The following is a 15,288-nucleotide window of genomic DNA, read 5'->3' on the forward strand; positions in this document are numbered from 1 at the left end:
TCTTTTATCTAAAGACTTCTGAGTATTCCAAACAGTCAGTATCATAACAGAAGCAAAACAGAAAAAAAACAAAGCAAAATTTGCTTCAAACAGAAGCAAAACAGAAAAAGCCAGTTTCAACCACTTAAATGTAGCTGATTTCTGTCCCAAACCACACACTGTCCTGCAGATATAAGTAATTTATCTCAGGTACACATAGTGAAATACTTTATGGTACAAGTTTGTAAGAAAACCTCAAAACATGCAAAATAAATCTTGAAAGCTCTCAGTTTTGTTTTGAAAGTGTTACTCAGCTCTTCAGTCCCTCTCTTCTGTGAGCTGTGTGCTTACCTGAAGGGTAGGTTGACTGCCTGGTTACATCTTAAAGTTGCCATAGGATGAAGCGGTGAATGTCATTTTCCAACACTTTAAAAGAAATTTAGAATATGAATGGAATTCATAACTTCATTTGATGTCTACAGTACTGTCTGGTGCCACAGAGCAATGGTCTTAAGAATGCATCCATAATACATAAGCACAGGTGATGGGTTATTTTGGGGTTGTTCAGAGATCTACTCCAACCTTTTATTGTTTTCATATATATATTTACAACACCAGCACACACAGTGTTTATATTGACTTTAATATGGCCAAAATGAGAATTTCTCACCTCTCTGATCCCCTCTGCATGCAGCTTCACTTAAGCTATACTCCAAGGATATCGTATCTTCATACAGATGTATTGTGCAGCCTTTTCCACAGTGTACTGATGGCAAAATTCTCTACTCATTGCATAACTGTAAAATATGGAAGAAATATTACTAGAATTCAGGTGCCTAAGAGGAGAGGGAAAATGTCTGTCATTACTAATACAGTCTTTAGCTTCAGAAAAACTTCTGTGGTTGTTTTACTTACCTGCCAAAAAAACAATTTTTCATAACCCACTCCTCAACTATCCCTATGTCTGAATAGTTAAAGCAATCCAAGTCTATCGCTGACAGAGAGGAACTACACAGTTATAGTGACTCCAGTGTACTCCATGGTCAGATGAACTGGAGCAAGCTGTGACATTAGGAACCTATTATTTCAATGCAATTTCCTGAGAGAGAGCTGATCTCCTTTTAAAGAAATAATGTGGAATTACCCATTTCAGCTTTATCACTCATGCTTTCTGAAAGAGCTGCTCTTTTTTCAGGGCTTCATTTTTCATCCCTTCTGTCACCATAACCTAAATAACCTGTATTCCTTGTGCAACACACCGGTTCTAACGTCAGAAGTGTGCTGAGCACTGTAATTCTAGTGCCAACGCTCCGTGGGAGCTGAGGACTCTTGGCAGTTCTTGTCACAGGCCCATTATGCTGCCTAACATTTCGCTGTAGTTTGTGAACTTCAGTGGCTTTTATGGATAGCAAAGCATTGTTAAAGCCATAGGTACATAGTCACTGTGGTGGTCCTTCAATCCACAGGGAAGCAAATTCTCTGATCAAATGCCTTTGAACATTAAAAAAAAAAACTCATCTAATTTTAGTGTCATAAAACCTTTGACCCTCTCTGTAAGATGGACAGTAGACAGCAATGTCACTGCAAAGAGTTTAGGTCTGTTTCAGCGCAAAAGACTTTGATGTTTAAATGTGTTGGACATAAAAAATACTAAAAAGGCAGTGGAAAAGGTAATAGGGAGATGGTTTTTCTTTCCTAGTCTTCCCAGCCTTTAAAAATCCAAAATTCATCACTCCAAAATAGCAAATGAGGTAATGATCACATCTTAATGTCATTGAAGATGGAGTCCTCTGGATCTAATGTAGAAATTGTAACAGCTCAAAATAAAAGGAATAACGCTCAGTTCTTCTCATCTAACTTAAGATGCATTTGCCTGAGGTCCCCCTTATATTGGAATAAGAGTCAGGCAGTCTCGGAGAGTAATTCACTCATTTGTGATCTGAATTGCCCTCTGGAGGTGGCTTTCTCCATAAGTGATCTCAGGTGACTGCAGCTCTAACTTAAGATCCTCAGTTAAGTGCCTACAGTTAGGTGGAAGCAATTTGGATCAATTCCTTGCTCCCTGCCCTGTGTGGCATTTCTGCAATCTCATAGCTTTGGATCACACGCAAAGCAGAATTTATAACTAATATAATGTAATACTTTATTGTGCAATTATTTATGTGTCATTTCCTGTAGAGATACAACCGGTGGGTGCCACTTGTACTACAGTGCTTGTTTACTTTAGAATTTGAGTAAAAAATAACATCCTCTATACCAAGTCATTTGAAAACAAAAAGGAGGAGCTATGAATTCAAGCACAGCGCTTTGGTTTTCCCATTTTTCCCTAGCACTATGTGAGACATTAAAAAAATAATAAATTTAAAAAAAAATCTCCCCACACAGCCCCCTGTGGTCTGGCCACAGCCAGGGATAAGCGTGTGTAGGGGCAGGACTGCACTAAGCTGAAAAGCAATTGCAGAACTAAACAATAAATCTAAGGACTTTTCATGCCTTAATAACTTAATGAGCACGAGGCACTTTTAGTGATGGGAAAACACAGATACAAGCAATCCAGCCACATAAGGCCAACCTGTGCCAATCCTCCAGCACAAGACAGACGTAAATATGGTAAATCCTCTTTCTCAAGCACGTGCCTGCCACTGCAGCTCCCGTGCCATCCAGTGCAGAATACGTTCCTGGGATACAAAAGAGGTACTCTTGCCATCTCTCCCTTCTGCTGGACTGAGTATGACTGGTGTTTGCAGCACAGGTGCAACAAAAGGCACCTCTGTGCAAGAAGTACATCTCTGCTGCAGTAGAACTAGATAGACGGGATGACTTACCCTTTACCACAAAAGGCAAGGGACAAAAGGGTCTAGGGTGTGAGGTCCCAGTTCTGTGCCCAGTCCACTTGCTTATGTCCCTCTTACTCTGTACTTGCTGGAAATTTTCTCCAAGCCTTTTGGCTACTTGCTTGTCTGTTAATAAGCACAAAGCCGAAATAACAAGCAATCTACCATTTCTGCTGTCATTGTTCTTTGTATTCATCCATGCTCCATGTCTCAGACACCTTCCATACTGTACAGATCATCATACTGTATTCTTCAGTCAGAGCAGTAATATAAAATTGTAGCATGACTCACCCAACTGCATTTTCCTGCAACCTCTACCTGACCTGTCAACGACCCACTGCACTCTACAGTGCAGTCTATGGTGTTAGTGAGACTCTCAGAGTCCAGGATGGGTATAAGTGAAACCCCAGAAGTGTCAGGATGAAACTAGGAAGGATCTTCCAGAGCTCTTTGCAATGCAGCACTTCCAGGAGCAACAGTTCTCAGCACTGTATTAAGCACATATCCGATAATACCTGTAATAGCAAGATGCACTGGATCTACTTAACTAGAGCTCCTGTATTTCCTCTAGCGGTACCAATAGGTAGGCAGCCAACATAATGTCACCTCACTTCAAGAAGTAGTACCTCTCAAAGGTGATATTCTCTGGGAGTGACGTTACTATGTTGGCTAGTTAGTACTGGGAGAGGCGGTCACCACCGTCACTGGAGTGCCTTTACTGGGGGACACGGCTTCCTGGAGGGACCCAGGTCAACACGGTGGTGAGTAAATGTTGAAGAGGTAGGTTGGGTCGGAAGGATTCTGCATATTCATGTAGCATACTAAATTCTGCTGTCGTGCCAGTGTAAAGTCCATCAGTGTGATATCTACTCAGAAGAGCTTCATAGCAACTTTCAAAATATGCAGTAATATAAAAATCAGGAAACTTCAATAAAGATACCTAGAACTAATAAAGATTTTTATTTTAATGGCCTTAGAATATTGGGGTAACTAAAACTGAGTTGTTATATAGGAATCTTAATTCTTTTACATGTTCTTCACATTTTCTCTCTCTTTTTCTCTCTCTTTCGCTCTGTTTGTTAACATTTACTTGTTATTACTGTACGTTGCTTGCAACTTGTGTATGTTACAGACTGTCACATTTTATTCTGTGAAGTTTTTCTCCAATTCCCATCAACCTGAGCTCCATGTTGGGCAGCCGAGGAGATTACAATACAGTTCTTTAATGCAAAAGAACAAGGAATGTCACAGACTATAGGTAACTTCACTGAGGTTGTGACACAAAACCTGATGCGAGGTATTAATGCAAAGAGTAAGTACTTGGTATGACAATAGAGCTACTTAGTTAAATTGCCTTCTTTTTTTCAGATAGTCTGCATGGGAAAAAATAATTTTCATTACTCTCCAGCAGAAAAAATTCCCAAACCTACCAATTCAGGATTTTTTTCACTGCCATTTTGAAAACCAGTGATGCCCATGCTGATGCATCATTACTCATTTTCAAAGGTTTAAACCCATATTTTCTATGCTGTTCTTCTCTATGCTATATTTCCTTCCATACTCTGCAAGCCATAATTTCATAATTTCATCATCCTTCGTCTGTGGTTTAATATATCTTCTCCATAATTCTTTTTCTAATTTAATATAGTTATATCCCTTTCACTCTAAAGACCTGATTTAACAACAACAAAAATGAGTCCCTACCCATGGGATCCATGTTTCTTAATCCTGCATGAGGCTCTGGAGCCCATAAAAATTGATTTCTGTAGCCAAAGATGGTCTGGCACAGAAGCATAATTGTTTTTCTGCTGAATCAGGTCCTGAGCAAAGCATTTTGTTTACAATCTCCCCCAATTACCTCCAAACACTACTTTGAAAGAATGATAAAAAATAGCTGGTAGACATTCCTGATAATTTTCTAGAGGGACAGCATGAAGTTTATTGCTACTAATCTTATTCTTAATTGTCAGTAAATTCTATGTTAACTCAGAAATTGCTATAGCCATGTACTATCTCAAGAAAAGCATATTTTTCTCAGTGTGCAGTTCCTTTACTTCCTAATTTGCTATTATGCTCTGACCCTCCCTTAATCAGTGAAGCAGCACAGCAGAGTTTAGATGTAGTCTAGTATAAAAAAAAAAAGTTATTTATACTGATGCAATTGATGAGTGGCCAATGAATATTAATGGCTGGGCAGTAAACACTATCCAGGCAACTAAAACAGAAACAACTTGCTAACAGGAGTGAAATTTGAATTAAAGAGACTCAAGAGAGTAAGGAATTGAACTGTAAATATTTCCTTTCCATGCAACACCTCGGAGAGAAATTTAGGGATATAAAGTCAATGGGTATTTTTTCAGATGCTGAGCAGCTCTTAACCCCTCCACAAATCAGAGCAAATGTCTTTGAATACTTGGATTCATACTCTTAACTGCATCATAATAATTTGCTTAGCACAAGAAGTATCAGGCAAAAGTGATGCTGCCAAAATAGGATGCAAAAAGGAATGTGAAATCTTTGCATTTTCTCTAGAATAAAGACAGCTGGGAAATTCTGTCCTCCAGCAGCAACTACAGCAGCCTCACAGCTGCTCTACTTCCCACTTCCAGCTAATAGGCTTGTAGCTAAGAAAAGCTAGAGTACAGCAGTTCTCCACTCCCACCTTGGCCATGCCACCTCTGTTCCTGTACCATTCTGTCACTAGCCCAAGAGCCAGGGAAAACCATCATACCAAGAGAGTTTCCCCTTGCCAGCATAGTATGACACAACTAACGTCTGCCACATTACAGCCCTTTTATATCACCAGAAAAGTGCAAGAAGACTGAAAAACAGAATAGTAATTAACTCATTCAATGGACAAAGTACCATTACTTTCTTCAGGGATCCACTTGGATTAAAGGTCTCTGTTGTGAGGGACCTCATGGAGATCCTTCTTCATAAGAGACTTCAGGCAGCTACTGTGCATGTTAGGGTTAGTGACGGGCTTAAAATGAGCAAATGAAAATGACCCTCAACCTCTGAATGAGAACCAAAGGACACACTAAATTGATCAGGAGTGGGACTATCCACAGACTGTAATAATTGCAATCCTAGGTTTGGGATCAGGGCTATAAGAGCACAGTTGAGAGGCAGACAAGCTGTAAATTCATTTTTAGGTGTACATGGGGTGGTGGTGTGGAATGTAACTTTAGTCAGACAAGGTCTTCCCAGTAGAAAGATCTTCATCTTTCAAGCAACTTCCTTTCTCAGTTCTGGCCGTTTTGCACTCAGCTGCTCCTGCTTGTCAACCCCTTCCCTTGTAACAGGGCTGCAGAATCTTGAAGTCCCCTGAGCCTTTGCGGAATGGCAAATGGCTGTTCAGGGAAGCTGTAGGTATTCAAGCTGGGTCCTTGTATCTTTTAATCCTTAAACAAGGGTAGCTGGGAGGAAGACAGTCTGTGTTCTTCTGGAAGAGATTGCCAGTGACCTAACGTGACCAAAGGAAACAGCACTATGTCTCTCAATTGCTGTGTTTCTGATCTAGGGCTGAGAAGACCCCATCTTCTTTAGCACAACATCAAAGAATCTGGCATGGTTCATGTAGTCAGATATTGACTCATGGGTAAATATGCGTGGATACCATGCTATGAATTGCGGAGTTTCTCTCAGTCCTGTTTCAAAGTGGTTACGACCTACAAAAGTTCCTATAAGGACTGGAAAAGGCATTGGATTTCTAATCCTGTAAGGACTGAAAATGATCCACCCTGACAGTGCCTTTCAATTCATCCAGTCGTTGTGGTAAGTGACCATTTCACAGCTCTGTAGACACATGGGAGACAAAGGAGGGGGGGCAGCTACAATGCCAAGGGGAAGCAGTGTGAGTTGGGACCATCCCTGGCCCACACACAATTTCTGAAGACATCTAAGGTAAGAAGGGTAGACCAGGATCTTGTTTCCTGGCAGCTGTTGGAGAATGGCAGTGTTTGCTTAAGGGAAGAGGACTGGGATGACTTTCCCAGTGTAGGAACCACTTCTGTACAAGTGCCGTATTTCCAAGCATAGATTGAGGTCAATGAATATATCATACAATTATGTCCACTGATACTCTGAACGTAAGATGCAGTTCAAATAGGTGGAGATTCAGTGTCAGACTAGCTCATAATCAAAACCAGCAACACTGGTAAAGTCACTATGACAGTGTGCAACCATTTGCTATGACAGAAGAGATGAGCCATGGAGCAAGTACATGGGCAGTCTCTACTGTGCTTTGCACGCAATAAGCAGAGTATACTAATGCAAAATCCAGCAGTTCTCCTAAGGTTTTTTTTTTTTTTCCCAGAATCTCTCCCCCCCATTTTGAATTTCAGTGTTTGCTTGGAAACACCTGAGGCATTTTAATAGTACTTTTCTGCAAATGGAGATAGATGAGACAGGAAAAAAAGAAAGTGGAAACCACACAGATGAGGTAGTTGTGAAACAAACTACTCACCTGGGAGATCTGCTGAATACTTTCTTTAGCCTCTCAGCCAAATCTCTGCAGGAGAATGTTTAAAGCTGGTGCAGTTAACTAGGTATTCACAGATACGACAATTATGGAGATAAGGTGCCAAGCTGAGAGTCAGAAGATTTTGTTGTAAATAACCTCTTACATAGCAGTGGGCAAGTCACTTCACTGCATGGTAGTTTTACCCATCTGTAAAACAGAGATGATAACATAGACTTTTCTTCGTGAAACAGAACCTAAAGAACAAAAAATGCTGTACAAGCTTAATTCAGATTCTGCTAGCAGGGATGGAAAGACTCGTGAATTTGGTAGGCCAGAATCAAGCCGTAGAAGTTTTAAGCACCTAGAAGTAGTCGTCATTGGTATAACTAGACTGGTAGTCACCAGAAAGTAATGGGTTTAGTAGTTTTGCTTTATCTGGAGTTCTCTCAAACCCAAGGTCAATTTTGGAAAAAGCAAACATGCAAATTGAAACTTAAGAAATCAACCTAAATTAACATCGTTTCATTCCATCTTTAGACCTCACTCCTGAAATTGCTCAGCATGTAGATCTGCTAATGAAAACAATAGGAACTTCTGTGGGCTGATGACATCAGTGATGTTTTCTTTATTCCCATAAAAGACTAATCACATATTAAATATCATGTGATTGCCGAGTCCTACCTTCAGAGAACTAGGTGCTGCAGACAGTGGTTTGGAACACAACTACTCTACTTAACACTTACTTATATACACCAGCAATAGATGCAGTCTTCTGTGTTAGTAATTTCTCTGCTTCCTAAATATTTAGCAAAATTGTCATTGTGGATTAGCATTGCTATCCAGAATGTGATCCCTAAGGCATGGCCCATGCATGGAATATTCAAGGGACATTAGTAGGACGGTTCAGTGATTTGTCCACACCTCCAGCTACTCTGTTCTCTTCCTATTAAATAGAAATAAAATAACAAGGTTGTGGATTTTCAATAACAAGTATAGAGAAAAATTCATCAGTGCTAAGGGACCCTGAGGAGGCTACAAGAGCAAGTTCCAGCTCAAGGGATGTATAATGCAATTTCAGAAATTAATTCCAAGAAGGTCAATTTTCTTGCCATTCAAGCACAGCAGAGCCTGCAAGCTGCTTCCAAAAGGATCAATGGCTGTTACCAGTGAGCAGCTTGACCCACAACCACTCTGCTCGGAGGTGTTTTGAACTCCAGAAATGGACCAGTGCCTCCTTCATCACTAACAGTTTAGTTTGCAAACCCAGGCTCAGATGTAGCAGTGGGAGTCTCAGAGATTTCAATGCAGAGCTCTGCTGACACAGCTGCCTCCCTCATTTCAGGATTAGAGCCATCAGCTTGTAGCAGTAGAGGCTTATGAAGAAGCCCAGTTCTTTGCTCATCCCCATGAGGACAGCAGCCCTCCCCAAACATAGTTAAGTGATTTTTAAATCAACAGCTCAGTACCTGCAATGTCACAGTTACTATGGCAGCCGTGCCAGGTTTTTGTGCAAAGAGTGGTATTAAATAGCAGTGAGTATTATGAACAGAAAGGAATTGCAACTCAGTGCAACCTTAAAAGTTTAGAATCCTGTTGAAATTAGTGTCTACAAGTATTAAAATGCACCTATAGCTTTTGCCTCATTACATTTTTTCAATGTATTGAGAGACCTAATTATTTCATTGCTCACAAAACAAAACGTTACTACCTCCCTCTTTGGGGAAATAATTGGCTAATTCTGCATGGAGAAGAAAGGAGGCAGAGGTGAGATCTGCAGAAAAGACTGTTTATGTTGTGACAAACCAGTGACGCCTAAAGAAAAGAAAAGCAAAAACATAGAATGCAATTACTGGTGCATGGATAGATGCATAGTATGTGTCATATACATCTGTGTGTATGCGTGTGCACATGCAAAGCAACAAATATAACTTGAAAAGGCTTTTGCCTGCTACTCATCTATGTTGTCCATCTGAAACCAGAGGATCAGAATCATATCTCCAAAACCCTACCTAATGTATTTTTTCTTTTGGGCTCGGTTTTATTACTTGGCTTCAAAACCATTGAAAATAAACAACAGTATCATGTAGCATTCAGAACAAGCTAGTATGCGAATCTGGAAGAGGCACTGAAATTAAGTCTGTCCCTTGAGTTTGTCTTTCCTTAAAGACTTGCAGGACCACCCATTGCCTTACAGTATCTAGGTAATAAGCATTGTGCAACCGAGGTGTAGGATGCTGCCAATACCACTCAGTTAACATATCTCAGCATTTATGAAACTTGAGAGCACATTTTGACTGTTTTTTTCCTCCCTTCAACCAAAATACTCATATCGAGCTGTGCCATATTTCGAGTATATTCTCAATACACTAATTTGCACTTTAAAACCTTAAAATAAATCCTACACTAAATAGCACTTTAAATTGTTTTATAAACATCAAAGAAGTCACACAGAGAAAACATACTATTCTCAGTCTATCCTCATGGGAGTCTGTGGAGCAAAATGGGCAAATCTGACAACCTATTTTCATTATTTACAGTCGAGAGTAAATTTTACTCTATTTTCCAAATTCATGGCCTGCTGTAGTGTTTTCTATATGTAGTATCCTGTACTGGCATTGCAAATACTGTATGTGTTTCAGAAGAGAACATCAGAAGATGGATTACTTTTTTTAAAATCCACATTCTGCTGTCGTATTTCCATGTGTTATGTACTCTGTGTGTCTAAAATGTGTACAGCCATTCTGCACGACTGATACCGGAAACGCTATAAAACAATCTGGGTAAATTTTAGGGAGGGGAGGAGCAGGAATTTTCCCCTCAGTAATATTGCACACAGGTATAAATCAGCACAAACAGAATATACTCAAATACTCAAACACAACTCACAGTCCACTGCCTCTCCAAAGCTCTGAGCGACAGTAGGCTTCATGAAAAACAGGTCATTCATGCACCATCCAATGTCATGCAAAAACATAATCCAATTTCTAACCGCAGTCTTCCGCTCGCAGGACTAGGAACCAATGCACGCCCGTTTCTGAAACTGCCCCCTTATGCAGAAGTACAGGTGGCTGCTGTTACACTAACACGATCGTGTTTTGTTTCTCCTCCCACTTAACAGACTTTATTTTATTTTGGTTCAGTTCACATGAATGCAGTGTCTAGGACAGATGTGCTACCTTTTATAGTGTCACTATAGAACTCTTTAGCTGTGAACCCTTAATTTGCAGCTGGAATTCTAATAAACAGTGCATAGTGTTTCAATAGCCTTCTGCTTATATGTTTGAAGATTCGAAACTGAATGGTGAGGTGGCCAAGGCGGCGCTGGCAAACGAAGACTGTCCCCACATAGACCAGGCTATTACGCCTGATGAGGGCCTGCCCTTTACCCGCTCTGGCACTCGGGAGAGATATGGACCCTGCTTCCTCTTATCAACCGGGGAATATCCCTGCCCGCCTGATGGAGGAATAAGAAAGGGTATGTAGCTGGGGTCCTGTAACCATGTAGTTAGCAACCGTTTTAAATAAATAAGAGAAAGTCAGCTGTAGCTGTAGCACGCAATAGTGCGCTTGCTGTAGAGATGCACGTTTGGGCTGGAAACCACCACCTGATGTCTGCATTTGGAGTTTCTAACCTATTTCTTTCAGAAAGAAAAGCCTGAGGAGCTGTAACTACCCCATGCAGCTATGCTAGGCAGTCAAGTCTTCCACCCCAGCTGGTGCAGTAAGCTTTGGTGGAGGATGCTCTACAATGTCCTTAAATTAGCCCATCCTCCAAGGAGAGGCCAATTAACATTTCATAGCTATGAAGGTTTGCCACTTGGAAAGCTCACAGATCTTACCAGACTCTGAGGAGCACAGACTTGGAGATGGCAGACAGAAAAGATAAAACACAAAAGCAAAACATCCTGAAGAAATATGAAATGATTATTCGGCTACCTTAACAGAGCACTAAAACAAATTATTTGGATATTCATAGCTGTTTAGTTCAACAGAGAAAGAGAAGCATACAAGAATATCTGTTAGTGCAGGTGTCTTACAATTGGAAAATAATCCATCTAAAATCAATTTCCTTTCAAAAATAAATCATTACTAGTTAGTTCCTCAGACTTCTGACAGCTACAGATCTCTCAGAAGTAACTGCATTTTAGTTTGCTAATGGTCAGAATAATCTATTTAGCAACAGAAGTCAAATCAAATGAAAAAACCCTTCCCTTCTTAAAATAGGCTGTTTTGTTTAAATAATTTAATATGAGGAAACCATACAAACCAAAATTAGTTACATATATATGCATCAAAGTTGATAAGGAATGGGAAAATTGGAAAAGAAATCTCTCTCTTCAAATCAGTGTTTATCACTGGTGTACTGTATATAGTATATGATATAGTCAATATTTTAAAACGGCAAAGATTGTATGATGTAACCATACACTGAGTATGGAGTATAGAATTCCCATGTGCCATTGTATGATGGGCAATAGTTATAGCAAATGCCAGTTATAGACAGTGTATGTATTTATAAGTTTAAAGCTTATCATCAACAAAGATATAGTTGGACCACAAGACTTTCATATGAAAGTATATCCTCTAAAATTTACCTTTGTAGCAAAGCATTTTACTTGATTCTGTATTGGATAAGCATTGGCCGCGTTCATTCAGCCTGGGCGAGTTTGGGTGGTTCCAGTGGATCAGGGGAACACTCCAAATGGCACATCCTTTGGGATGAGGAATGTATGGTTTTCACAATGCACTGCAACTGCCTCTCGTTACTGAATGAAACAGAGGCTGGTTGGCTAAAGAGTAATATACGTCAGCATATTGTTGGCCTGTTTGAAACACGTTGAGAGCATCTTAATTGTTGTTCCAACAGAATTTCATCCATAGTTTGTGCAACTCTCTGTACACTTGCTGAGCTATTTACATGCATGTCTGAAAAAGAAGGGGGGAGGGAGGGAGGGAAACCGAATGCATGCAATTTTGTCTTTTTTTTTTTTTTTTTAAACGCTGAGAACAAAGGAGTAGTATCTCTATAGCAACACAATAAATTCTATGGATTTTGCTGCCTTTTTCCCCTCCCAGCCCCAAAGATACCAGTAACTGTAATTTTGCCTGAGGCCAAAATGCATGAAGTAGAAGGGAGAGGTATGCGTGAGTGTATGATGGAGACATAGAAAACCCCTCCCACTGACTCTTTTTTTTTTTAGGGTACAACCATGTTGCTGCCTGTAGGATCAATTACATAGCCTGACCATCCTTGAGAAATGATGATTTTTTTTTTTTTTTAAATATATATGTATTTTTTAAACTTGTTCTGTACTTCAATGGCCTTCTGAGTCACGTTGCAAGCGATACTACTCTCGGCATGTCTGTGCATGCAGATGCTATTGAACTGGCTACAATGTTGACCTCATTCTTAGTCCATTCTGTCATTGATCCAATGCTGTACTTTGCATTTTTCTTTTAAATGAAGGTTACGAAATGTCACGGAGCCTTAACAGCATAGCTGGCATAAGTGGAAAAGCGATAGGATTATCCTCAGTGTCTGCGCCCTACAGCTCTCCTAGTCCAGTGAGACGTTCTTGGTCTCCCATCCCATCTATTTTGTAGCATGGATCAGTAGCAGAGAATGGTCTAAAAAGCTTTATTTTCAATTAGCCTATGCTATGTTGCATATATCCAGGTGACTAAGTCTGAAGATGCAATGTCTCACAGTAGCACCTGCTGGGAATGGTGTTACTACTGATGCTAGGTGACAACACTCCTAAATAGCACTCAGATGACAATAGGCAGGCATTTACGTAGTACTGGTGGGCCATACGTGCTGCATGGTATCAGTACATGGGATGAAGGGTAGATGCACCAGATAGTTTCCTTCCTGGTGCATCCTGCTAGTATATGCTTATTTTGGCTAATGGTGGATCTACTGGCTCTGTATGGAATGGGTTAGGCATTTAGTCGATGCTGAAACATGCCAACGATGGAAGATTTTGCTTTTCTCAGGATATTTTTGAGCCATAGGAACCCTGCAGGAGTTTGAGCAAACAAGCACAGTAGGATGAAACTTTGCATGGGCGCCTATTTTAAGCTGAAAGCAATACTCAGACACACTGTAGAGAGGTCTCAGTCTGGCTGACTGCATGGAAAAAAAATCCTGTTGAAGAAGAATATGGCTGCCTCTGCATGTAGCTATTTCACCTTTTCCTCCTTCCTTTAAAACTAAGATGCCAAGCTTGATGTGAAAAGCGCAGGGAAGAAGCTCAAGTACTGATTGTATTCTTTACATGCAGATCTTTGCAAAGAAAGTCCAGTCATTGCTAAATATATGCCAACAGAGGCAGTCAGAGTGACCTGACAAGGCGAGATGGAGATGAACATTGATGGCTAATAAACATCTGTGTGGCACTGTGCAGGCATAGAAGACCTTCTCATTTGGACAAAGTTAACTCGCTCCATGCAGGTTTTATGGATGATTCTTCGTGGTTTTGGAGTTGTACTAGAGATGCAGGCTTTTTCTACGGCCAAAATGTAACAAAACTGTAGAAGAACCTTTTTTTTAATCTATTTTTTTGTTCCATAGCATGAATTGCATGAAGACAAAAATAAAAAACAAAAAACAAAAAACAAGAAACACTGCAAATGTATGATTAAGGAGAAAAAAAAGCAAAGTTATATATTTTCTTTCAAAGCTCTTTACTTTTACATACATTGTTGTAGCCAAAATGTAAAACATTATAAAACTGTACATTTCTTTGCTATGGATCGCTTCTTTTTGTATACAAGATACAGAGTAATGGTTTTAAAAAGTGCAATCAGGCAGTCATCGGTCATATTGACCACGCCTTCACAGTTCATCACACCAACATGGAAAACAAGAACTTTTAATCCAACTAGAAGTGTATAAAAATAAGAAAAACTTTTTCCTGTCTGTTTTTGTTGGCATGCTTGTGACACATGGGACCTTCCTTTGGACCTGACAGTAACAGCTGGTCTAGATTTAAATTTTCCAGCTCTGGTTATGTTGTATTTTATTGATGTATAGATCCAACGTAAAGACCCTTCATAAATTGTTCATATTAAGTAATCAGTATGAATTTTAAACAAAAGAGGTGTTATTTTAAAACTGGGACTTATAGTACAAAATCAGGAAAATACTCAAGTATAAATCGTCTCAAAGTTTAAGAAACAAGACAACAGCATTGTATGCAATTTAGTACTGAGTAAAATGCATGCACGATGTTATGCAAAACAATTCTAGCATGAAATAAATTTTGTATCATGGTTTCAGTGCCTGCTGTATAGTGTAAAGGGGAATCCTTTTCTGAAGTGATCAGGGGTTTCCAGAGACTTGCTTCTAAAATCTTGAATAAATACAGTGTTCTCAACAGAAATGTAGGAGAAAAGCTTGGTATTGCTTTGGTTCTACAATGCTAATTTTGGTTAGTAGATAATAAACGAAGCCTGCAAACACTTGATACAACCGACGTCTGAAGAATTCACACCATTAGTAATTTTATGAGGGAAGATTAAAAAACCCTATAATTATCTAGGTATCTTCTTTTTCCCTCCCCAACAATAATAAAAGTTTGTCTTTTTAGCTGATTAAATGAATTCAGTTTTTCTTACTTCTTTGGGCCCCGTCCTTCACTTGTTCTTCACTGAGCCACAGCAGTCCACCTGATACGAAACTCTGAAAGAAATCCAGGTGTCCAAATCGCACTTTATTTGCCACACAAAACATGCAGCAGTAAGAACTGAGAAACACAATGGGATTAAATTCATTTTAGATGCTACAAATGACAGCTATGGACTATGGTCAACAGCATTCTGGTTGAGCATTTTTGGTAAAGTACTTCTATAAGGAGGGATACACCTTTATCCTCATGTGAGGAACTTCAAAAGAGCTGCCAATCTTCTAGGCAAGCGATGGCATCTGCGACTGCTGATGAGAATGGAAATGTAAAGGAATAGTATCCCTAAGGTCTGGAGGAAGTAGAGATTAAACCCAAAAAAACC

General features: G+C 39.7%; 1 protein-coding gene across 7 annotated transcripts in view; it reads left to right on the forward strand.

The window, feature by feature from the left end:
* The window catches only part of KCNC1 (potassium voltage-gated channel subfamily C member 1), a 134,349-nt gene that overhangs the window by 101,360 nt on the left and 17,701 nt on the right, over window positions 1-15,288 (forward strand). Inside the window, exons 3-4 of one of the 7 annotated variants that reach the window (XM_076344104.1) lie at window positions 10,565-10,753; window positions 13,563-14,879. The exons of 1 other annotated variant lie outside the window; for it this stretch is intronic. In XM_076344104.1, the coding sequence (XP_076200219.1) occupies window positions 10,565-10,753; window positions 13,563-13,627 (254 nt within the window). In that variant the 3' untranslated portion in view covers window positions 13,628-14,879. Of the gene's footprint in view, window positions 1-10,564; window positions 10,754-12,479; window positions 14,880-15,288 lie in introns of those variants that run through there. 5 more of the 7 variants (XM_076344103.1, XM_076344105.1, XM_076344102.1 and 2 more) reach the window with 5 other exon arrangements.

This window comes from Aptenodytes patagonicus, chromosome 7 (assembly GCF_965638725.1).
Source record: "Aptenodytes patagonicus chromosome 7, bAptPat1.pri.cur, whole genome shotgun sequence".
In the NCBI taxonomy this organism is placed as follows: domain Eukaryota; kingdom Metazoa; phylum Chordata; class Aves; order Sphenisciformes; family Spheniscidae; genus Aptenodytes; species Aptenodytes patagonicus.